General features: G+C 37.9%; 1 protein-coding gene across 1 annotated transcript in view; it reads left to right on the top strand.

The window, feature by feature from the left end:
- Window positions 1-4,927: 4,927 nt before the first annotated feature.
- ANKFN1 (ankyrin-repeat and fibronectin type III domain containing 1) overlaps window positions 4,928-24,460 on the top strand; it is a 73,894-nt gene continuing 54,361 nt past the window's right edge. Inside the window, exons 1-5 of the mRNA XM_014949358.1 lie at window positions 4,928-5,030; window positions 6,471-6,603; window positions 11,279-11,480; window positions 18,283-18,493; window positions 23,006-23,200. Coding sequence (XP_014804844.1) covers window positions 11,295-11,480; window positions 18,283-18,493; window positions 23,006-23,200 — 592 coding nt within the window. The 5' untranslated portion in view covers window positions 4,928-5,030; window positions 6,471-6,603; window positions 11,279-11,294. The remainder of the gene's footprint in view (window positions 5,031-6,470; window positions 6,604-11,278; window positions 11,481-18,282; window positions 18,494-23,005; window positions 23,201-24,460) is intronic.

The following is a 24,460-nucleotide window of genomic DNA, read 5'->3' as shown; positions in this document are numbered from 1 at the left end:
AAATGTAAATGAACAGTCGCATCAGAGCAAATGATTGCAGTATGAATTTCAGCTTGTGTAAAACTATCATAGCCAGGAATTGTGATGTTTCTCTCTTACAGACATGACCCATGGGGCTATTCACAAAAGCTGGTCTAGTGAGACAGATCTCCTTGTGCTGCTTTCTCCGATAATGCAGACAAATGAGCTCTTGTTTTGAACTGTCCTTATCTAGAATAGTCTGTCTCTATCAAGATCTGTAAAAATTATTCTCTCCCCAGGTAAATGTTAGCCTTAGCAAAATAGTCTTCCTACTCCTTGTCCTCAGTACCAAAGTTTTTTTTCTGAAATGGTACTTTATTCTTGTTTTTTGAAATGCCTGATTTTAATTACTGCAAAATATTTGTTAAAGAGAAGTCATTGCCCTTAAACAGATTTCTGCTTTTATCAGGGCAAACAAGCTGCTCTTTAAGGAATATCTGTTTAGTGAAATAAATGCTGCTTGGGGTTCATAGAATAGTAGGAAGCTGTTCTTCTGTTATTGAAGTTGTTTCTTTACTCAGTATGAAAAATAATGACACTTGTTTAGTGCTTTATAATAGAAGCTCTTATACATCAAGTTTTGAAGAAAAAGGAGATTCACCTTCAGAAATAGGCCTTGTATTAATAAGTACACTGCTAATTACTGTAATCATACAGAAGTTGCAGTGACAGCTATCTGTATATTTGTAAGCTCATGCTGGTCTTTTTAATGATCATATTGTAACCTTAAAAATCATTCTGATCTTTGAAGACAGTATCACTTTATAGCTAAAGTTTAAAAAAAAAATTACTTCTCTGGAATCGTGCATGTCTGCCTCTGCTCAGCTTTGTTCCATGCTCAAGTTTGGTAAATCTTATTTTTCCTTTATTCTTTCCTAATCTAGAAATTACCAGCTATGAAAAGCTTGTTAATTTCTGTTTGTAAAATGTTCTGCTGTAGCTTGGATTAAATGCAGTGCAGCTGGGAGTAGTCATGGCCAAACAATACATGGCATAAATTATCTGTATATGGAGTGTCTGACTAGATAGCATAATCAACACCAGAGTGACAAAACAACACAGTTGCGCTCTTGTTGCTGACAACTTCATTATTTCTATGATGTTCAGCTGGGTAATTTGTTTCTGAGGAACAGCAATATCTTCAGATCTGTCTAATGGCCTGTGTGTACTTTTACAAGCTTTCTGAAGATGGATGTGTTTGCACAAGTTTAGGTTTTTTCCTGATATGGAGAACAATTGCATGAACCAGTAGCAAAGACCACTCTGCTGTAAATTGTTTTTGCGCTAGGGCAGCATTTCCATCAAGCAGTGTTGGTGAGGACTCTTGATGTGTATGTGGATCACTTACGGCAACTGCAGCGGCTCTTTGGTTCCTTGTTTCAAACAGTAATGCCTCTAAGGATCTGATGAACTTCTAACAGTGAGGTATTTCTGTTTACCTTAAGTTACTCTCCAAATGATCCCAAATGACTATGTAGTGCTTTGTGGCTCAAACGCTCCAGGCCTGATGCTATTCCGCTCCAGGCCTGATTCTATTCCACTCCAGCCAGGGATTGTGATTATCAGAAATTTTCCAATTTAAAAGATTTGCAAAAAAAAAGAAAGAAAAAAAAAAAAAAAAAAAGCCACTAAACCAAACTGTACAAAAAACACGCCATCTTTAAAGAATTCTGACCAAACAGTTCTGGTTTCCTGCTAGTTTGTCTAAAACCATACTCTGAAATATAAGCAAGCAGGATCCAAAGCTCCAAGACACTGCTGCCATACTGCCTGCCACAAAGCTGGAGAACAACTGGCCTCTGCATCCTTTCCTGTGGATGTGGGAGTCTGCAAGCCCCGGGCACCAGCGCATCTGCCAGTTTCAGCCCTGCAGCCGAGTCTGGCTGTGCTGGAACCCGGGTTGTGTGGAGAGGATGGTAGTTCAGGAACCACGGCTGAGGCAGGAAGCCTGGAGGAGCTGGGGGTGCCAAGCTCAGTTTCTTTTAGTTGCTTACATCACGGGTGTCTCAAATATTTCAAAACACTTGGGAAAATTATTTCATTGGGAAATTTTCTAAACTTAGTCCAAGCACAATTATTTTTTCTTCACTCACAATTTCAGAATTTCTGGAGTTTGGTCACGTCTGTGACTGATGAACTGGGAAATATTTGTCTTTTTATGAATATACTGAATACTTCTGTGTCTCTGTGGATAATAGGTTATTTGCTATGGATTTGGATCAAGAACACTGGCTAAAGGAGCTAGTGAAACAGTAAGACTCAGATCAATGTCCTTGAGGAAACACAAGAAACCAGGGAATAAGACAGCGAATTAACAAATTGGCAAAAGGGTATGTGTGAAAGATGATAGGTAAACAAGGAGCCAGAGGCAGAAATTGCCAAAACCAGAGTTGGAATTTACTACAGTAGCTTATATGTATGAAAGTTTGCAAGAAAGAATAAGTGTGGGGACAAAGAAATGTACACTTTGAGAGGCTTGCTTGTGTTTTTCTCTTTTTTTACCTTTCCTACTGTATGCCTTTGGCTGTATGAAGAAAAACACCCCAGTATCTTGTTTCAAGGAGCAGAGTCAGTTTAACCACCTTTCTACTCAGGGATTTCCAAAATGATAGAGCATACAGATGCCAGGCAGACTTGGCCCAACTGTGCTACTCTGGAAGGGAGGCTGGATATTCCATTCCCAGGTATCCCATCTGCCAGGCTCCATCGCCCGACCCCAGCTGTGACAGTGTACAGGACATCACATCTGATGTTTGAGCAGTATTTGTTCTTTTAGGGGGAATGTGAACAATCTAAAATACAGTCTTGTCTCCGATGCTGATGGCAGCTTTGCCATTGACTGGTTAGGAAGTCGGGCTTCATGTGAAGTTTTCAAATTCCAAATGTTTGGGTGAGTTTATTTGCTCCAAACTTCCAACCCAGTTTCCAAACTACTGGTCTACCAAGTATTTTTCACCAACTCAGTGTAGGCATAGCACTGAAACACAAAGCAATATAAAGCATAGGAACATTGCTTTCTGTGTGTGGAGAACGTGCTTGCTATTGAAATACCAGCTGCAATTAAGCGTTGGACACCGTGTACTCGGGACAATGTAGTACCTGTGTGTGGCTGCTGCTCCATGGACCACAGCAGGCTTTTGAAGAGCTGGGTGAATACTGCCACCTATTGATTGACAACACGAAAATTATTGTCTCCCAGCTCCCCTCATCTGTACAAAACAGCTGTGTGAGCTTCTCATCCTTTGCCCGAGAACGGCCTCCCTCATCCCAGACACGTTATCGGTATTCGGAAGAAAAAAAGCCCCAAATTTGCTAATTGGAATTCAAGGCTAATACAATGTGCTGTTTGGCTGCTAAAAATCTGTGGTGTATCAAGATAAAATGTTTACCCTGTGTTATTCTTGGTAAATGTGTCAGTTAATCAGCCAACTTGGGTGGCCTCTTTAAATGAAATGTTCTGCTAAACATACATATTCATTAAAATGTGCAGCTTTATCAATAATAATAATAATAATAGCAGCTTGTGGAATCGGCTCATTACGTGTACTGCAGGTAGGGAAATTTCTAGAGTGATCGAACATGGAATGAAAATCTGTTCCCACAGGTTAAGTAAGTAGTATAAGTACAGCAATCAAAATGTTCTGTTCAACTATATGAAAGTATGAAATATTGACAAGTGAAATAATAAATGACATCTTTGAGCCATCTAATGAAATCATCAAAGGCTAAGAACGTGCAGGGGTTTGTACAGATCAGACTGATGGATCTGTTTGCATTTGTTTTATCATAAACACAAGTTTTTGTTTTCTGTAGGTCTTTAAGTCTTCTGTATTTCCAGAACTAGATGTAGGTGCCTCATGCACTTATTTACACACATTTATTCACCATTTTTAGTAATTAATTTCATGTTTTTATCATTTGGTAAACTTACGATTACTTCTCTTACCTTACTCAGTGTTGTTTTATGTCTTCTGGCTTTTGAACAGCTTAATCACAAACTTAAATTCATATGACAGGAAGTTTAGAAATATGTTTACTTCACATAAACTAATTGTCTTTCATAGAACTAGCTTGGGCAAGAAAACATCTTGTCTTTTAATATTCTACTAAATAACTTTTGGGTAGCAATAGAGAAGTACAAAGCATTATGAAAGTTGAAATGGCAACTGCAAAAAGTCTACTTTCCACTAAGCTGAAGAGAGAAAGCAAAGGAGAGGGGGGAAGCATTGAACCACAATAAGAAATTGCTAGAAAATGTTCAAGAGTAGACTCATTTCAGTAAATGCACTGAAAGAAAAGGAAATGGCCACAAACTTGAATGTAAGAGGTTCCACCTAAACATAAGGAGGAACTTCTTTATTTTGAGGGTGGCAGAGCACTGGAATAGGCTGCCCAAAGAGGTGGTGAAGTCTCCTTCTCTGGAGACATTCCAAACCAGCCTGGACAAGTTCCTGTGCAACCTGCTCTGGGTGGACCTGCTTTGGCAGGGGGGTTGGACTAGATGATCTCCAGAGGTCCCTTCCAACCCCATGTGATTCTGTAAACTCGCTTTAGCTTTTTCCCCTCAAAATAGCTGGAAATTGAGAATTCCCTCACAAGTGAGTTCCACAGATGGAGTCTATACAGACAAAAAAAAACTTAATCAGGGATTTTGACTCAAAAGGCTCATCCCTGTTCATCCCCACTGAAAATGGAATTTTTATGCATATGTTTAATTTTAACTAAATTAGACATTTCAGATTTTCAGCATGCTTTTTTTCCAGATAGCATCCCAGTGTTAGAGGGGTATGTGGTGGTTTTCAAAAGATTTCCAATCTTCCTACTGTTGGCAAGGAGCAGTGACCTCAGCCAGCTGTCCTGCAGGCTCTGACTAATGATCCTTGGACACAGCAGAACAAAAGAATCCTATACACATACAGCCTGTGATCTTCATGGTATAGGAGAAGGAATGTTGTGCGTAGCATGCTGGCATAGCACTTTGCCATTCTCTGCTGCAGGAAAACATACAGGTAGTTGCATTTGATACTCATGTTTTGTCTTTGAAAAGTGTACATATGCATGCTTACATACCCATATATGTGCATGTATATGTGTATATATATAATCTTGAGAAAATCTCTCAAGAAATTATTTGGGCCATATCCAAATTGATTTTAAAAGTATAGAATAAGTTCAATTCCCATGACATACAAATGTGAGGCCCAGGATAAGATTTTAGCTTCAGCTCCTTTGGCAGAAGGACACTATTTGGTATGGTATCCAGTAGCCTTAACTGAATTTTGTAGGGTGGGAGAATCAGACTGGGCACCAGCTTTTGGGAGGCTGCCAACATTTTCCAAAAATCAAGCATCGTGTCTGAATAAAGCCAGTGAAATTTTTTCAGCAGACTGCATCAGTAGCTGTGGTATCCCTTTAAAAGAATTAAAACTACCTTTTCTGTAGCGATTGGTGATCATTAGTTATGACAGACCCCAGTTTTAATATTTTTTCTATTGCCAGGTGTTACACAGGAGTGTTCTGGTTACATGAATTTAACCCAGCGGACTGTCCAGGAAGGATAAGGATTTTTGTAGATTGTTGTTTATCTTTATTTATACTATTTTTTACTACACTATTTTTAGAATTCTAAGCCCATGTGTGGTTATTGCATATTCTGACTTTGTAACATCTTTGCAGGTTTCTGTGGAATCCAGCATTTGTGGCGTTTGCCCGATAGAAAAAAATAATTATATTTTCAAATATCACCATTCTACTATTTCAGAAGCTCTAAATGCAGACATTACAGGATCTGTTTTAGCTGCAACATAGGCATCAATAAGACACGTTTTTCTTATTCATTTAATAATCGTTTTTCAAGCGTAACCTGTTCAGGCTGGGAGCTTTCAAATGATCTTACAGATGTCCCATAGCTATGGATATGGTTGCTGCTTTTGTTGCTATGATTGCAGACAGCTGTAGTGATAGCTTGCTTGAAGAAAGAAGAAACAATACATCACATGCAACATGCATTACTGGACTGAGTGTAGGACTGTGATTCTCTTTTTTCCCCCTTTTATTGGTTTAATATAAAACTAACTGCTTTAAGATGGCTCTGCATTAATGCCTTTTTGCTTATACTTCATGGTAAATTAATGACAATCACAATTTTGTTTACTCTGGCAGTGATTTTTTTTTTTCTACTTGCACGCTGTGCTGCTGATCAATTTTAAGGAATACAAGATAAAAGCATGCAGAAGTCATGGCATCTTTGACTACGGAGGCAAGAGCTTTATATATTTGTCATTCCTATAGCTGCACAGGTAACTAGTATAGAGTTCAGGCACCAAACATTTTACCTGTGATACAACACTATTTGCTTTAAAGACTGTTTTGCTCTGAGATCTTGTCAGCAATCTTGGACTTCGGTAATTGGTAGTAATAAGCTTTTTCATATCTGATCATTCATGCAGTATAAGGAAGAGGTTTACTCATTCTGCCCAGAGGCTGAACCAGCAGAGACAGCAAAACCAATGATTCATTGAATGAAGACAGCGGACAATTACCAACAACTTGTTCACATTTTGCCTTGGATAGCCTAAGCTGGTAAGTCTAATTTAACCCTATAATGCATATAGTCTTGATTATTAGTTTCAAGTATAAATTTGTTTCATAAACATTTAAGAACTAGTACAGTGCTGAGTGGTTTCTGACTGTTGTGTTTTCCTAAAATCTGAAATAAATGCTTTTACAGCTATGCTGTGTCCTCCTAGTGCACCTGTCTATGCAGTGCAGCATGTATGTGCCACATACAACAGACAGTGATCTATAATTTAGATTTTTTTACTCTGTCTCTGCAATACGCTTTTAAAAGGACATGAATATTAGGTCAGTTATTTGCCAATTAAAAAAAAAAAAGCTTTTATAAAGGTGACTGACATAGTCATTTGAATTTGAATTTTAAAGCACCCTGCTGTTGGGTAATAAAACAGTTACTTCAGTGCTTCGAAGCACAAGTAGAAGCCTGGTCAGAAAGATTAAGCTACAGTATGTGCAGCATGAAATGTGTGTTGGAAGACTCTGATCACTGGTTTGGTACATGCTGTAGCAGGGTCACAGCGAGCCTGGTTTGCTGGTTATTTCCAGGGTAGTGCAGTAACAGTTTCCCCAGAGATTCAGGTTATATGTTATTTGAACTACTGTCATAAGACTTTCACTTTATGTTTTTTAATTCTTGGAAATGCAAACTACTGTTAATATGACTAGTTATAAGGGGAGCTGCTGTTGTTATTCTGTCTAGTTCTGCCTCATACTGAGAAACCTTGTCACAGGCTGCTTGTTGTAGTTCTTGACTGGCTGTAAGAAAGCTAGTTAGTCAGATCAGAGTGTTATTCTGAACCATATTGAGATGTTCTTATCATTTAGATGTCCTTATCGTTTCGTTCTCACCTGTGCTAAGTATGTGCAAGGGCTTCCACAGGTGAAAATCTCAAATGGGTCAGTTCTGGACATCACCTGTTTCTAAACTGTTAGACTACCATATACTATAAAAATTTTATTTGTGACAATGAGAGATCCTCAGGTTAAGTGCATTTAATTTGGGAGATTTGTTATTTCAATAAAGCAATGCACACTTCAGGGTTTCACCTGATCGGTGAGGTGAGGATATGGTCGTAAAAAAAACCCCAAATGAATGACTAGTAAGAGCAGTTTTAGGCTCCTTTTTAAAAATAACTCATGTCTGAAAATATCAAATACCAACATCCAATAAAAGCCAACAAGTTTTCAATCACAGAATCATGTGAATTGAGCTGTCTTTGTTTTCCTTGTTTCTTATTATACATTTTGCCCATGGTTTTGCCCAGTCTCATTTCCATTGCTCTTCTAGGAGTCATTTCTGCAGCCTAATAAGATCACACTTCTGCAAAGTTTTCTAGAATATGCAGTTTACCTTTCTTTTTCATTTCATACCTTGTGACTGGAAAACATGTTAAGGATGATAATTTTCAATAGCATTTTGCATCTTACTGTTCCAGTATGCTGATAAAAAATATTGCTCATTTGCATTATATTATTCCAGCTATTGCTTTATTGTGCTGTATTTACTCTATTACATCTACACTATTTCAGGGTATTGATGGTTAGTATACAGGAAACATTTATATGTTTCAAGTCATTTGTGATGCACTGATTCTGTGTAGATAGAAAACATGTCATCTGTTTTATTGTTGAATAGCTGCAATTTCTACAGTGTTTGCTGAGCTTCGCTATAGTCTCACCTGCTCTTGACTTCAGAGAAACTTTCATGAGATTATAAAAGATTCTGTCCTCTTCTTACATTAATTTTAGTCTGAGGATCTGCTCTGCTGTTGTACTCAAAAATTTCCATGCATAATCTGGACAACCCATTGTTACTGTCTTCGAAAGTCACTGTTTAGATGGTTAGTAACACACTATTGTTTCTTCTGAATGTATAAATCCTGTTTCATTGACCAGATCAAGGCGGGAAGGACTCCAGCAATGCCTAGGACTTGTAATGGCTGGACTCAAATTATGCTTATATGCAGTCAATATGAACAGGAGCCCACACCTTGGCTATTTTTTAAGCTTATTTTTAATAAATAGCTGAAAATATACTGAACCCTTGAAGCTATGCTAAACAGACAGATGTGAATGAAATCTTTTGACCATCTTAAAGAGTTTTGTTTCATGTTTATACTCCCAAATGGTTCCACAGATGCATCTGTAAAACAAAAGACTGTCCTCTAAGTTTGTCCAATATTAAAACTGAACACTTACTAACAGCTTCTATACAGTAAAGGCTAACTACACTGATTCCAGCACATAGTTTCAAATAACTCTGCCATGTCTGGAACACTTGTGGGTTGGCACTGGTGATCATAATTTCAGTGTTATACTCTATTCTGACATTAACAAGCATCTTTTCAGGACAGAGACTTTGATTAAACATATTTTGCTATGTTTCTTGGTTTCCACTCAGCCTTTCTAGCTATTCTATGCAAGCTTGCTGATTGGGGAAGAGAATAAAATGCTTCATTTGAACAGACAGTGATTTTAGTTAGTCCTTGTAGGCACTGCTGAAATTCATGTAATAATTAAAAGGCAGGATGAATTGCTTGTGTGGGTCTCACTTTACCTGTATTCCATAAGCTCAGAGAAAAGCAGTCCACAATCATTGTAGTATTGTCACTCCCTGAGCCCCAGAGAGCTCGTTTCTTATCGTATCCGCTCTTGCACATTGGTTTCAGGGATGCAGCTCACATAATTCCCATCTTCTGATTGCAGGCTCTGTTGTTCTCATTTAACAAAGTCTTCTCATCATATATGACAATTATGTTGATTCTGTCTCTCTTCATTCAGAGACTTGATCTCTCTTCAATACCCCATGAGCTTGGAGAAAATGTAAGATTACTCATAACCAGATACTTTTGTGCTCAGGGTGTCTGCTTCACCACAATTTACAAATGAGAATGGAAGATGTAGACAGCATATGAGACCTGGGTGGTGCTTTTAATCTTGGGGACCAATTCTTGCCAATGAGCAGCCCCAATAGCAGGGCAAGTATTTGGTAAAGAATGCTTTTATGATTGTAAACAGTATTGACCTGATCCTGCAGTCTGATTTGTGTAGATGCAGGCTGAGACCACAAGAACAGAAAGTTACAGGATTTGTATCATAATACAAAGAATCTAAAGCTTATTTCCAGGAAAAGATAGTCTGAAAGGGTAGCCAGATTTACTATTACAACTGTCAGGTCTTCTAGAGAGACATTCTGTCTTCTAAATATGTACACACTCTTGGCAGGGAAAAAGGAAATGTGAAGAAAATGTGCATTTTCGTCACCTTTTCACTTACAGAAATCCCTGGGGATCTCTGCAGTTGAGTCAAATCTGATTCTTAGTTTCCCTTCAGAAAGGCGAAACTATTCCCGCATAAAGCATTTCCAGAGAGTTAAATATTAATGCAATTTTTCCTAATATGGAAAAATGACTGTAATCCTAGTGCATTGAAATTATTAATTATGAGATTATATGGAAATCCTATTAGGCTGGGCAGCCTTAGAGAGAGGAGGCACTCCTCCTTGGAAGAGTTTGCAGTCTAAATGGACAGGGCAAACACAGAGCAGAATAAAGTTATACAATATGCAGACAAAATCAGTGCCTGTCTACTAACTGAGGGAAGAAACTACTCAGTATGAAACCATAAGCAGCACCAGTGAGAATCACAGATTACTTTAACTGTAAAATATAAAGTGTAAGGTCGTTGTTTGCAACAACCAGGATGCTAGTTGGCCATAGGTAGTTTGAAGTAAAAATGCTCATATGCCTCATTATGCCTATAGCAGTCTAAATAGATCTTTTGTGTTTCAGCTGTTGTTTCCTAAAACATAGCACCTTAGCAGTCTTGGTCACAGAGCAGGTTCCCTCCCTGCCAAATGCTCCTCAAAACTCTAACTAAAAACCATTCTGTGTAGCAATGGACTTTGATTTGGATGATAACATGTCAGCATTTGATGCAAATTACATGTGAATCCATGCATTATTTCTGTAGTAGCTTGTGATGGATTCAGAGATGAAAAATTATTTTGAATGCAGCCATAGTTGCTGAGTGAGAAATACTGCTTTGAGTCCCGAGAGAAAGAGATTCCACCCACGCAACTGAAAACGTCACATGTTTTTGGAGCACACAGTGCTAACGGACAGTAACGTGGCAAATACAGCACATGTCTGATCACGGTTGTGCTTCTATCAAACTTAAGTCATTTAAGCAGTTAAATTCAATCCTGCATTGTGTTCTGTAATCAGTAGATGTTTTCCTCTCAATTGCTTCAGTTTTATTTTAACCATTGTACTGACAAAACACAGATTATGTACAAGTTACCCAAATTGTATAGTAACACATTTGGGTGTCATTTTTTCTGACACCTGTGCAACTAGAACTCACTCTGTCAAAAAGCCATTTCCCTCATTAAATGAAACCCCTTCTTATACAAATTAGTAAATAGTTCTGAAGTGGTCTGTTTGTCGGGGTTTTTTTCATCCTTAATTCTCCCTCCCCATAGATATCCATAGGACTAATTTCATAAGGAGCAATTTGCCACTGAAAAAGCCCAAACCCGTGCTTCTGAGAGTACAAAAACTGTGTGTATGAAAGTGATTTTTGCCATAGAAATCTTGCAACGTGCGTTTCAATGATACAGTGCTGATCGATTATGTTAGTGTAGCAAAACCTTGTTAAACAGCTGTTGTTTTTCTTGTAGAAACTACTAGCTGAAAATGACACAGCAAATGCATAACTTAAGTCTCCTCCAGACTAAAAAGAACAGCATGCCATCCTCTCCAAACGCTGCAAAGCGCTTGTATCGGAACCTGTCAGAGAAGCTTAAGGGGAGTCACACATCCTTTGACGAAGCATATTTCAGAGCTCGATCCGACCGGCTCAGTCTTCGTAAGACCTCAATGGTAATTACTTGATATTTATCAAATTGCTAATTTACTGTCCTCCGTAATTAAACTCCGTAATTGGTTTGCTTTTAATGTGTACAGTTTTAATCATCTTGCTTTGTCGATTCTGACCAATGCTGTGTGCTCTTCTCAGACTTACCATTTATAATCCTGCATCAAAATAAAGTCTGACCTTCTTGAAGGCCAAGGAAAAGCTACCTTACTTGAGCGATGATACTTTATTTTAGGAGTAAGGTCTTAACTTGGCATTGATGTGACAAAATGTGGATTAAATATATGCACACAAGTGTTTTTCTTACAAGAAATGAAGAAAAAGTGTTTTGAGAAAACTGAAGATGACTTCAACAGAAGTTCCTGTTTTTCCATACAACAGAGCAACTGGAACTTATATGCTTTGACAGGTAAATGCAAAGTTTTTCAGGCTGTGGTGATTGTCACTAGATAAGAGCATGGAAACAGGAGACCACACATGAAGCAGTTTGGTACCCTACGCTAGTTGCAGAGCACAGCTGAGCACTCTGGTGCCAGTTCAGGAAAGCACATGAGCACTTCACGCCAGATAATAAAAATAATACATTTTGTCAGAAGAACAAGCATACTCTAGACTCCTTTAACACTCACAAATCTTTGTTATGTATAAGACAAGTTATATGAATCAATGCAAGAATCGAAAGTAATTTTAAAATCAATTAAGTGATCCTATCCCCTAGGATCACTCCTTTCTTGAGGTCAGATGCGTCACAGAAGAGCTAAGATGAAATGCAGCTCTAGAGCAGTGGGAAGTCAAGAGACTGTTGTCTCTCTCCTGTGAAGAAACGCTGACCTGAAGGCAGCAGGGGATGGTGGCTCTGCCAGAGACAAGACATTGTGTTTTACAGAAGGAGAAGCCTGAAACCCCAACAGGGCCTGATAGCTGGAGAACAGCCTTTGCATAGCAGCCAACAGCTGTGCTTTTGAGGCAGTGGGTTTCCAGATGCCTTCAGTTTGTAGGGATTGCTTGAAATTTGGGCTTCTCATTATAAACTGTGGGCGAATATTCTTTAATTTTTTAGCTGCTATCTTTTCTTGCCTTTTTCTTTTCAAGTGTAAGCTTGTGTGTGACTAAGCCAGTGAAAGAGAGGAGGGTAAAGTAGTGCTGGGGACCATGCCAGAGCACACTGACATGCAGACTGAATGAATACCAGTCTGTTAGCATATCTTCTGACCAGTGTTTCTCCAAATATACACTTCAAATTACATATTCCTTCAAATATGGAGTCTTCTGTTGTACTTAACTAATGGAAAAAAATGGCAAACAAGCATAGCCCAAGGGCGAGGAGCAGTGTACTGCTGCTGAGGCTCAAGTCCTCCGCTGTCTGCAGAGTTAAACACTTACAATCTTACTTGTCTCCCTTTTTAGTCACGATCTGTCAGGCAGTGGGAGTGCCTGTTCAATCAGTAAGCATAATTAGGAGAATTGATTTTACATTGTGATGTGGACAGTGGTTTAATGGATTATAGACTGACTTGTGCGAACTTTGTTTTTCCCCAGCACACTATGCTGTCGTGGTAGTGACACAGCTTTTGTCACTGCTGCCCTACAGTGAGCACAGGTACCTCTGTGTACTACCAGCTGGTGTCCACAACAGTCAGTGAAGAGACTCCCATTAAACCCAAAAGGCTTTAGATCCCATTCTATCAATTCTGCCTATTGTTTTCACAGTTCTCCCTAGAAATAAACAGCAAAGAAAGCATCAGTGAAGGGGTGGAAATATTCCAGGTCAAGCTGCTAGCTGATGGATTTTCTAATCATTGAGTTTCTGTGCTACAGAACTCAGTCAATGATTAAAATCACGTCTCCAGACAAGTGAACAACATTTGTTAGAATTTGTTTTCTTTGAGCTTTGGCTAGTGAAGAGTTTTCTTTCCATTCTCTCTTGCTGTGCAACACTTTCCATTCAGTAAATTGTTGTCTTGCTGCAGACATAGCAATGTCCCAAAATAGCTTTATTCTTGAACTCATGTTTATCAAAACAAGTCTTTGCAGAAACTACTTTAACATTTTTTCCAACTCCAGTAGCACATAGTGGACTTTTTCAGTCAAACCTAGAGCAAATATCTTGAAAGGGGCACTTCATTTTAATTAAGCTACATAAGATTGCATTTCTAAACACTCCAGCACTGAATCACTTACTGGAACATGGTTATTACTTACTGCAAAGCAATACTGTAGTCCTTTTCAGTATATACATTTGTGCATCAGAGTAACACCTAAATAAATTAATCACATAGCACAGCTGTCTAGCTAATGATTAGAGGCTGCAGGACTGAGTCAAGGAAAAAGCAAGGTAAAAACTGCCCCTAAACTTTACCTGATCACTTGTAAACGTGATTCAGTTTCTCTTTGAATTTGATGGGTTGGTTTTTTCAAAGCAGAAGAAGGTTATCCAGTAAATGTAATGAAGGCAGAAATCAGAAGGCTCTTGTTAATATTTGTGACAATACCAGCTGGGCTAAAATTGAGCACATGGGTCTAAAGATACTAAGCTCTTACCCCTGTTGGAATTTCTTACCCCTGGGCTGCACCAGTCTGAATAACACTGCAATACTAGAGAGTCTTTTACATAGAATATGATCAGCTTTTTTGCAGAAAACGAAATAGTTTTCAAATATAGTTCTGTTTTCTGTGTGAAAGGAAATAGTTGAGGAAAAGTTGGTCAGGTGTGCAGACTGTTTTTCTGGACTTGGAGAGCTGGGCTCAATGCAGACTTCCAAACAGGGCAATTTACTGGTGTGGCTCAAAATGTGGTAGATGCTTTGCTGTCTCACCAGGATATTTTTTAATGGAAATTGGTATAGCCTGGTCAGATGTGCACTGCTATGTGAGTGAGGGATGCATACGTGCCCAGTTAAAAAAGCCGTATCATGGTTCCCATGTTTTTACACTCTGAAGTTACCAGACCTGCCAACATATTTTAGCCTATTGCTTGTGTCTGAATTGTTCATTTGGAAAACCTGATATTTGCAATTTGGTCTCATAATTGTTTGGATTGGATGAAATAGCTTATAAAATTCATGCTCTGTTTCTTTTTTAAATCAGTGCAGCTTTTTCAATCAGATTTCTAATGAAATGAAGAAATAGAGATTTTCTTCCATTTTCTCCCTTTTGGTGAAACATTCTTGCCAACAAATTAGCTGGCAAGAGTGTTTATGAGGAATTAACTTAAGCATGTGCTTAGATTCTGTTCAGCAGCTTATTTAAGGCCAAAATTTCACAAATACTTTAGGTATTTCATTTGGCAAGCAAAAATCCAAAGATGCATTTTCAAAAGCATCTACGTCTTGATAACTGAATCCAAAAATAGCAATGCAATCAAAGCTTTAAAAATAATTCTACAATAATCATCCAGGTAGGTAAAATCTGTTCTTAAAGTATGCATACATATATTTGAAAAGGGCCAAATGCTTTTGTCAGCCCTATCACGGGGTTAATGTCAGCTGTAATACTGAAGTTACCCATCCTTTTTTTATTATACGACAGATTTTTTTTTTGTTGTTTTATATAATGCAAGAAACTCCTGAGATGTAGTACAAGATTTATTGAGTTTCACACAAAACTGGAATTAAAACCAAATAACAGTATTGAGCATTCAGGGTAGCACTCTACAAATGCTAACTCATTTAACTTTTATGCACATACGTGAAGTCAATTAAAAGATAATGAATATTCTGATTTTAAAAAAGGGGGAAACCATATATGTACCCAGTGCCACAGAAGTGAACAGAGAAATACTTGGTTTCCTGTCCTCAGTGAGCACAAGTAACATTCAGCTGCACCTTTTTGTTCTGCTCTCAGACTGGTACCCAGTGTTTCCTAAACCAAACTTAACTAAAAGAAATGGAAATTAATGTAGTCATTCAGTTTACTTCAACCAATTCCCTTTGTAGTAAGCTCTTCATGAATTTACAGTTAAATAAATAGATTTTCCTAGCTGTGATCAGTTACAATAGTAATATGATTTTGCTTGTTTTCTGATTGGATCAAAATGCAGATGCTTCTGAAGCATAATTACCCTTTATTTCCATAAACAACAGTATAGAGGAAGTTCCAAAATCTGTAGAAAAATTTGAAAAGGGTGTAAATTGCAATGAAATTAATGCTTTTTAGAATGTTCGCACATATTTATTTGGAGAATTGATGAATATATTATGCATTTCTTGTCATGTATACGAAAACCCAATCTATCGGTTCATAGTTCTGCATTTATAATAATGAAATTTCAAAGAGTGAAGGAGGACAGCTTTTTTTTCCCCCCCTTTAGGTGCAACATGACTGATCTATTTATGTTAATTTGGAGTACACAGTACAGTGACATACAGCTGTTAAATGCATATCATTGACTTGAGTAGGAGTTGATAACATATACCATGTATTACAATCATACCATTAATTAAAATATTTCGTAATTATAAATAAAATTAGTTAAAATTCTTTCAATTTCTAGCCAGAGCACTTCATCCCTTCAGGCTAGGGGCAAAACACCGAAATCAGAGTAAGATCTCTTATTTCAGGATGATAAGGTGTTACATAAGCAAGCCAGCAGATGTGTGGAGCTACTGGAATGAAAAGAAATATTGCTGCATTGCAGTAAAAATTTCTGACATTTTAAAGTTTTACCTTATAATACAAGAAATATGTGCTAGCCTCTTTTCCAGAATTTTCTGTAGATGTTCCCTCTCTGATTGACAGTATATGTTCTTATAGACGATTTTTTGCCTTGAACAGAGAGGGGAATAAAAAATGATAAATCTACCTGCTTACCATTCAGCTGTTTCTGAGATTTTTCTCTTACACCTAACACTGAAACATGATCTAAGTATTTGATAATGAAATTAAATCTGAATCTTACAATCTGGAGGAGAATCTGAAAAAAAAAAATTGACAGAGACCCATTTCAATGAAGCACTTGTTTAAGTAAGTAGCATATTTTATTCTGTGTGGAAATCTACAGAAAAAAATATTTCTCCAGCGTGAGCTATCTTTTGCACTTAGGTGTCTAAAAGGTAGATTCCCAAGTCAGCACAACTCTCCTAGATTAGCTGCATTGCTGCATAGTTTATCTCATCCTTAGTCATCTAACATAAGTACCTCATTTCCCTATATTGATAATTTTGGGTAAATATCATCTTATGTACATCTATCTTCTTGTTCTGCTGATCCCTAATATGCAGCATAGGTGAGGTCCATAATAAACATTTAAGATAATGTTATCTTTGCAATTTCTTAGTGTGATACCAATACTTCACATGCAAAGCAATAGATCAGAAGATCTCTGTCAGGCCTCAGAATTTCTGGAGACACTTTTAACTGCAAGCACAACTGAAAAAAACCTGTAGAACTTATCAAATTCTGAGGCAGAGGTGTGGACTCCTTTTCAGAACTGCTTGCAAACCATTAGTCTACATGTTTTAGGAGACAAAAGATGTTGCAGCGAATTAGTGCTCTTTCAGAAAGTGTTTCACTGAGAGCAAAACTTTGGCAGGGATATGACAAAGAAAGCTGCATCAATTTAAAAAAGAAAATGGTTTGATGTGGTTGAAATGTTAATTTTTAATCACAATAGAAGAGGGTTTCAATTCAATAGTATTTCATGTCATAAAGAATACATTATTATATAAGAATTCCCTCTGTTTCCTCCATGTGGGTTCCAGGACCCAGGAAGCTTGTTTACATCATGGATCTGGATCGTTTGCTCTCTAATGTATGCGTTTCTTTAGTACGCCCACTGGCACAATATGTCTACGTAGATCTCAGTTCCTTTATGTGACCACATGCTGAGCCCTCCTTGCTTAGCTGGGCCTCTTGCTTCAACTAACTCATTCTTAAGAGGAAAAAAAAACCTATTGGGTAATTATGGCAATGGGACACTGGGAGAGAATTTAAAGAATCTTGGCAAATAACATGTCATTACTGTAGGCTCCAGAAGGATGTTTTCATAAGAGAAACCTGCAGGCGATGCTACTCTCCTGCACCTGCTTCTTCCCAGCTCAATTAAGAAATGATTCATTTCTTTGTATTATACCATTCTTTTATCTCCTTGACATTGGTAAGAAAAGGTTCAGTGGTTCTCTGTGCTTGAGAGTTGGTGCCATGTATGTTCTTGGGTTTGGCTGCTCGTGTTCTCTGCTGTTCAGACACATCACGTTCTGGACATGCACACTGGACAGTCAATTTTTTGAGTCTCTACTTCTTTATTAAAGGACTATAGACTTCAAAGATGTTTCTAGTTACAAGTTAAATGCAAAAATATGAGCACCTAGAAATGACTGAAGTGCTTGAATGAACAATACCTGTTACTAGCTCCCACTGGAACTGTGAAGGTTTTTCTGCAGAATAGCTTGTTTGATTTGGATTTTGATCACCTGAGTTTGTAGATTTTAAATTTTGAGTTTGAAAAATGGTGGTCTAAGGCTCTGTCAAAGTCATAGTCTTTCATCCAGTTTCACACTAAAAACATATAATATTGCGCATATAACTTGATTACAGAACAGATGTCTAAGTAGGTACAGGTTTGTTTTGTGGGGGTTTGAATCTCACTTGAATCTTCCCACAGACATGAAGCAAGTTCAAGCACACAAGTCCAGAGGCAGAGCAAGCTCTGTTCTGCTGCAACCAATTTCCATGTTTATAACTGAACCTAAGCTGGGGCTGGGGGATCAATATTTTCTAGAGATCTCACACAACATAAATTCTCTCAAAATATTTTTTAAACACTGATATTTGAAAATTTACTGAATTTCTGGTTTTATTGATATGCAGAATTTCCAGTGCAATGAAGCTATGTTTGAGGCCGTAGAACAGCAAGATCTGGACGCTGTTCAGATTCTTCTTTATCAATACACACTGGAGGAACTGGACCTGAACACACCAAACAGTGAGGGACTAACTCCTCTGGATATTGCTATTTTGACAAACAACGTTCCCATTGCCAGGACCCTTCTACACGTTGGGGCAAAGGAAAGCCCACACTGTAAGTAATACACACACGCTGAATTGGCTTAGATAATTATCTGTAGGAGATTAGGTTTGCTACTGTTTTGGGAAATTAATTACATTACACACAAAAATCAACTGTTTTTATCATAAAGATGATTATTCCAGCAATAGTACCACAGTTCTGGAGGACATTTGCAGCAATAGCTGCTTGTTAAATGTGTGCTCAGTAGATCTTTTTTGTTCTTTATGTCAGACACACACCTGATGAATCAGGTTGAGCTAATAATGTGATTAACACTGGAGCAGCTGAGTTATTATCAATACTGAAAAAAAAAATCTTAAAAAATAGGGAAACAGGAACTAAGTGAGTGATTCAAAGATCATGGTCTGAAATACGGTGTTTGTCATCAAAAGTGAAAGGACGATGGGTTGTCTAGACATTGGTTTATTTTGATTATCCTTTTGATTTTGGCTATGCTGCCTTCAGGAGACAGGTTGTGTTGAAATCTATCATTTCCATTACCACAGACTCCTCACGCCTAGTCTCCAAATGGCCTAAAATCCCACCTAAATGAGAATTTCAAAGTTCTACAGAACCAGAGAAAATCTAAGCACAAAGCAGACATACTCACTTTACTGGAATACCAATATTGCTTATAACTACATATCGTAGTTATAAAACTATCCTTTGTATTCCTTCATGGGCATTTTTATGCACAATTTGTGGGTTAGAGGGTGACTTACCAACCCAATTAATCAACCATATACCATGACACAAACTCTGACGCCTTACTTGTGTCTAAAAATACACCAATGTATACGAATTTGTTTTAAACTGTCAATGCCTATATTTAGGACATTCCCAGCAAGGCTATAATGAGACTGTGTTTGAGGGGTCCGGCCACTGCAGACTCTGCCATTAATTTGAAGTTAGTTAAATTAACAACATTTAGTGCTGGCATGTCAATCTCAGTGCTCCAGGAAATTGCACCTTGAGGCTACTAACATTGCCAGTTTTTTCACTGGAGAGTGTGTGTGCATGTGCGTGTGTGTGTTGGGTTTTTTTGCCAGACCCTCAGTGTTGGTACACCTTTATTGCTTTTCTATGTCCACAGCACTTATATTATCATTTATTCTGGCCTCCTTTAACCTTCCCTGGAGATTTTTGCATAGTGTAGCTGCTCAGTGAAAAGAGTTTTTTAGTTTTATATTTATTTGTTTATTTTTCTGTCATGGTTCATGACTGAGGCTTTAAAAAAAAGTGTGACAGCATTTAGAGTACATGATTGACTGCTGAAGCAACATTCATTAACCATGACAAATCTAGAGGAAAACACAGTCTTGAGTGTTCTAAACAGCAGTAAAAAAGACTAAACTAATTTTTCATTGACCTCATCTGTAAATAAATGCAGTCTGATGGCGAGCAGGGGCAATCATAAATTAGTATTCATTTCCTGTAATTAATGCAAACATGCCTATGAACACAGAGAATATGAATATATAACCACCTCATTTCCATTTCAAAATATACCCACCAAATTTCCACTTCACTTATCTTGATTTTTAGTTTTTCTGATTGAAATAATGGATGAAGCATTCTCAATAAAAAGCAAATGATTGTTTGTTTGGGGTTTTTTTACCTTAAGGGTTTGCAGTTGCTACTTGACCGCAAAATGCAAAAAGTTATTTTCAGCACTCAAAACAAAGGTTCCCAGCAGCTTTATACGTGGCTTCATTCTTGTGGAACTGACAGCAGTCACTTTCTGTTTTCTCTAGTCTTTCTGCTTTGCTTTCTGTACTTAACCAACCCTGTTAGAATGAAACCCATTCTGTTTGTATGATCTCAGGGCTACAAGAACATGATCCAGCACCCACAGCATTTTCATTTCTCTATGGTGGGCGGTTGAGCAGGACTGAGTGGGAGGGGAGGGGATTTCAAGGTAAAATTCTGACTCACCCCAATTTTGGGACAGGACACAAGCATCTCTTAATCTCATTGGAAGTGTATAGGACAGATGCACGGATCTGGAAGATTGCAAGGTAGGGGAATTCCCCATCCCAAGTGAACACAGAAAGCTTCCTACAGAGAAAACTCTTGCTCTTCCACTATTAGCCATGGCAATCCAGCTGAAATCTCGTTATAATCCCTAACCTGATGCTGTAAAAAAGAGGAATCTGGAGCACAGATAGCTTCCATCTGTATCACCTGGATTTCTGCCTGGAATAGGAAGAACAGCAGATAAAACAATAGAAAGTAAAACTCTGATCTTCATTTCCACATGGAGCTCAGACTGTATAAATCTTCACAGGAACCCAACATCTCTTAAACACAAAGTAAGAAAGATCAGAGAGTACGGCATTTAAAATATTAATTTAAGGCAAAGTCCACTGTGTTATCTGCTCAGTTACTCTTATTCATCACATACGCATGGTTTGGCTTGGCCTGTCCATGTGAAGCCAAATGAAAGATTAAAATTTCCAGTGGCAGATTGGACACGTTTCCAGGACCTGACAATTGTGCATCAAAATCTTGATTAAACAGATAGAGCCAGATTCCTAGTGAGAACTTGAACCAATGCCAGTTCTCAATCACCTGAAGTTCTGGCAAATAAAATCTCCTTGCTCAGTCCTGTTGTGCTATCAGATGTGTTACATGCTTATTGTAGGCACGGATCCAGGAAACTATCACCTTTGGCCTCCCAGTAAACAGGCAGTGTGAGGATACCGGCGGATTCCAGTAAGCTTGGCCATATGTCTCTAATGTCCATATGAAGAATGATCAACTTCAAGAAGGATGGCTTCAGGCCAGCTTCTGAAAGAAAATTCTTAGAAACAAACATTCTTCAAAAACAACCTTTTGGATGTCAGAAGCATTGAGTAATTCTTTGCTCTCCTCCTGTGGCTTTAAAGATCCCATGGCACTTTTCACAGTAGTTTGTAGGGTTATTCTTAGACTCTGCTAAACTTTGTGATATTGTTATGAGGGACAAAGGGCAAAAGTTAAAACGAGAAGTTCAGACTGGATAAAACAAACATCTTTTTCACCATGAAGACAGGAAAGCAGGGGAACAGGTTGCATAAAGTGGTTGTAAAGCTTCTGTCCTGGGAAGTTTTCAAGTCCATACTGGTTAATGCCCTCGGTAATTTGGTCTGACCTCGTACATAGCTGACCCTGTTTTGAACAGAAGGTTGGACTAGAGAAGGTCCTTTCCAACCTGATTTGTCCCATAATCCTATGATTCCAGTTTAGGAATAACACATTCATTTGTACAGGTGTCTTTGCTCATTTGGCATTTTAATGTTAAAAACTTGTCAGTCTTGGTCCTTTATATGGTACAGTCCAATGTTTTCAGAAATGCCTGCTGCTCCTGGCTTATGCAAGGGAATGACCAGCGCATCCTGTGCAAGGTTCATGCTGTTCCTGTAAAAACCTTAGGGAAACTGAGACCCTGGTTGTGCCCACACAGCAACTGCCCAGCATTGCTAACAGCAGCTGCTTGTGCTGGAGCAGAGTTTTCGATAAATAGGGGCCTTTTCAGTTAAGACTGTCTCAGAGCTCTTCTGCAAAAATACCCGACACCAGAGAAAAGTTATTTTCTTTGATTTCAGAATTTCTCCTCTTGTACACTGTTTCCTGCATATTGAGTATTAGATCAGTGGTTGTGTTTCTTTTCAGATTAAAAAACTTTATAAGTCCTATTTTCTAAACTGCAAATATTTTGAACAATTTCCGGCTAAGAGTAATTCTTAAAATAGGATTTGATTCAGCACGTTTCACTGTATTTCAAGGGGCTGGTTTAGGGTAGTCTTGTGCTAAAGACGGGCTAAAATCAAACCTATTTTAGTTTGTAACCTATGTGATCTTCATTTTCACCTTTCTGTAGCACACAGAAGTTCATACAGGCAATCTGACCTGATAAACATCAAATTAAAATTATTCTGAGCAGTGAAGAAAAACAAAATCTCCATGTGTAAACTGCTCACTACCTGTCCAGTCTGTCAGAGGAGTAATTAGATATTACATGGGCAAAACTGAGGCACAAAGAAAACCTGGAAAGAGATCCATTCTATACCAGCCATGGCCCTTAAGTACAAAACTGTCATTCTTAAGTTTGCCAGTTGTTAGATCTCTCTCTGCTTATAGAGATGTACACATTGTACGTGTTTATAAACACTGCAACCTTCTTTTTTTTGTATGAAATCTTAATGGGGTCATGACAAAGTAGGGGTGGGATAGAAACTAAATGCTTTATTATTTTAGTTTGTTTTTAATATTCCACGAACTTAAAACATACAGGCAATTTCAGTCTAATTAAGATATGTTTCAAGCATATGAGAAAATCTGCTCAATTTATTCATTCGTAAGTGACCAGATCCTTAAGTGGTATAAATTGGCATGCTGTAATCCACTTGATGACAAGAGAACTACCGGAAGGTGGAGTGTTCAAGGATTTGTCCTTACATGTGTTATACTGGAATGAGTAAGGCCAGAATTTTGTCACTTAAGTCCACCAAGCAATGATTGACTTTTCCCTTTTCTTGGTAGTTGTTAACAAGGAAAGCAGGTCAGTGCATCTGAGTACGCTGGTCCAGGAAGCACAGCAGCGAGTTACCGAGTTGTCTGCACAGGTGCTGAATGAAGGCCACGGTACAGACAGCTCAGAGAAAGAGAAGCAGCTGAAAGCATGGGAATGGAGACACCGGCTGTACAAGCGCATGAAGGCGGGCTACGAGCACGCCAGTAAGTAGGAGAAAGTAGTTGCACAGTTCAAGACAAGAACTCTGCGACTGACGACACTCTGCCTTTGTTAGCAAAGGTGCTGTCACTGTGACTGTTCCTCACAGCACTGCTGTGAAGCAGACAAACGTTAGTTTGGGGAAACTGAGGCACACAACTAAACGGCCTTCCCAAGAATGAGAAGAAAATTGATGTTAGGACAATAGAGGACCAAGTATCTGAGAGCAACAAGCACACAGCTCCCTTAGGAATGGGCTGCATAAAATCGATGAGACGTCCAAATGCTTGGTTCAGGATCTAATGATTCTGTCTTGCTTATTTCTCTTAACATTTACTCCTGGATTTCGTTTAATGTGCTCAGAGTTTAAAATAGGATGATTAGAAAAGTCTATATGAATAGGGAGGAAGAGTGATGGGGATATTGGCCTTTTTTCTGTTGTAATTTGATTTTACAAAAATAATTCTGTTTTAAAAGACTGGAGTTGATCTAAACATTTGATCAAAAACCGAAATTTCATTTTACATACACAAATTTTGAAAACTTAATCTTAATTTTGGCATCCATATATAACATTTCACCAGCACAGTCACAGATTGGGTCACTTTAAAAAATTGTAGAAGTGAGTCTGTACTCAAGTAAATGTGAATTTGGGCCCGTGTGAGGGAGTAAACAGGGCTGAATTGTTTCACAAGTAGATCTAAAATAGCTGCATCCTAGTCAATGAAATGCAGTCATTGCCATTAACATTTTTACAACCATATTTATGTAAATGTACTTACAAACAATTTTCTCAAATTTATTGTATTCTAAGATTACTTCTTCAAGACAGATGTAGTGCTCCTTGTATTAGATACTAAATACAGGAAATAAAGCAGAAGTGTAAGTTAATGATATTTTAAACTAATCCCAGCAGTAATCATAACATTTTGTGTTTGATTTCTGAATTGAGTCTCATTGATATTCTGTGAATTAAGCTTTTTTTAAAAAAGATAAATAAAAATGTTAGATCTCAACTGACAAGTGTATTTTGGAACTACTTCACTAAAACATTTGTGGAATTTGCAATTTCTGAATCACAATAATGTAAAAATGTTTTCTGTTATTTGATAAATTTGAGTTTGTTAGTGAAACTATAAAGGTTTAATTAGCTCTTTGTGGTTTTGTCCTTTCTCTCTCCTCCTACCCACCCCAAGAGATTTATAGGGGCTTTTCATTGACATAATTAGCATGAATCTGTTTTATTGGGTTACATATATGCAGGA

The sequence above is a fragment of the Calidris pugnax genome, unplaced genomic scaffold (assembly GCF_001431845.1).
Source record: "Calidris pugnax isolate Ruff unplaced genomic scaffold, ASM143184v1 scaffold9, whole genome shotgun sequence".
In the NCBI taxonomy this organism is placed as follows: Eukaryota; Metazoa; Chordata; class Aves; order Charadriiformes; family Scolopacidae; genus Calidris; species Calidris pugnax.
Note: the sequence above shows the minus strand (reverse complement) of the source record. Positions and strands in the feature narration are given on the sequence as shown.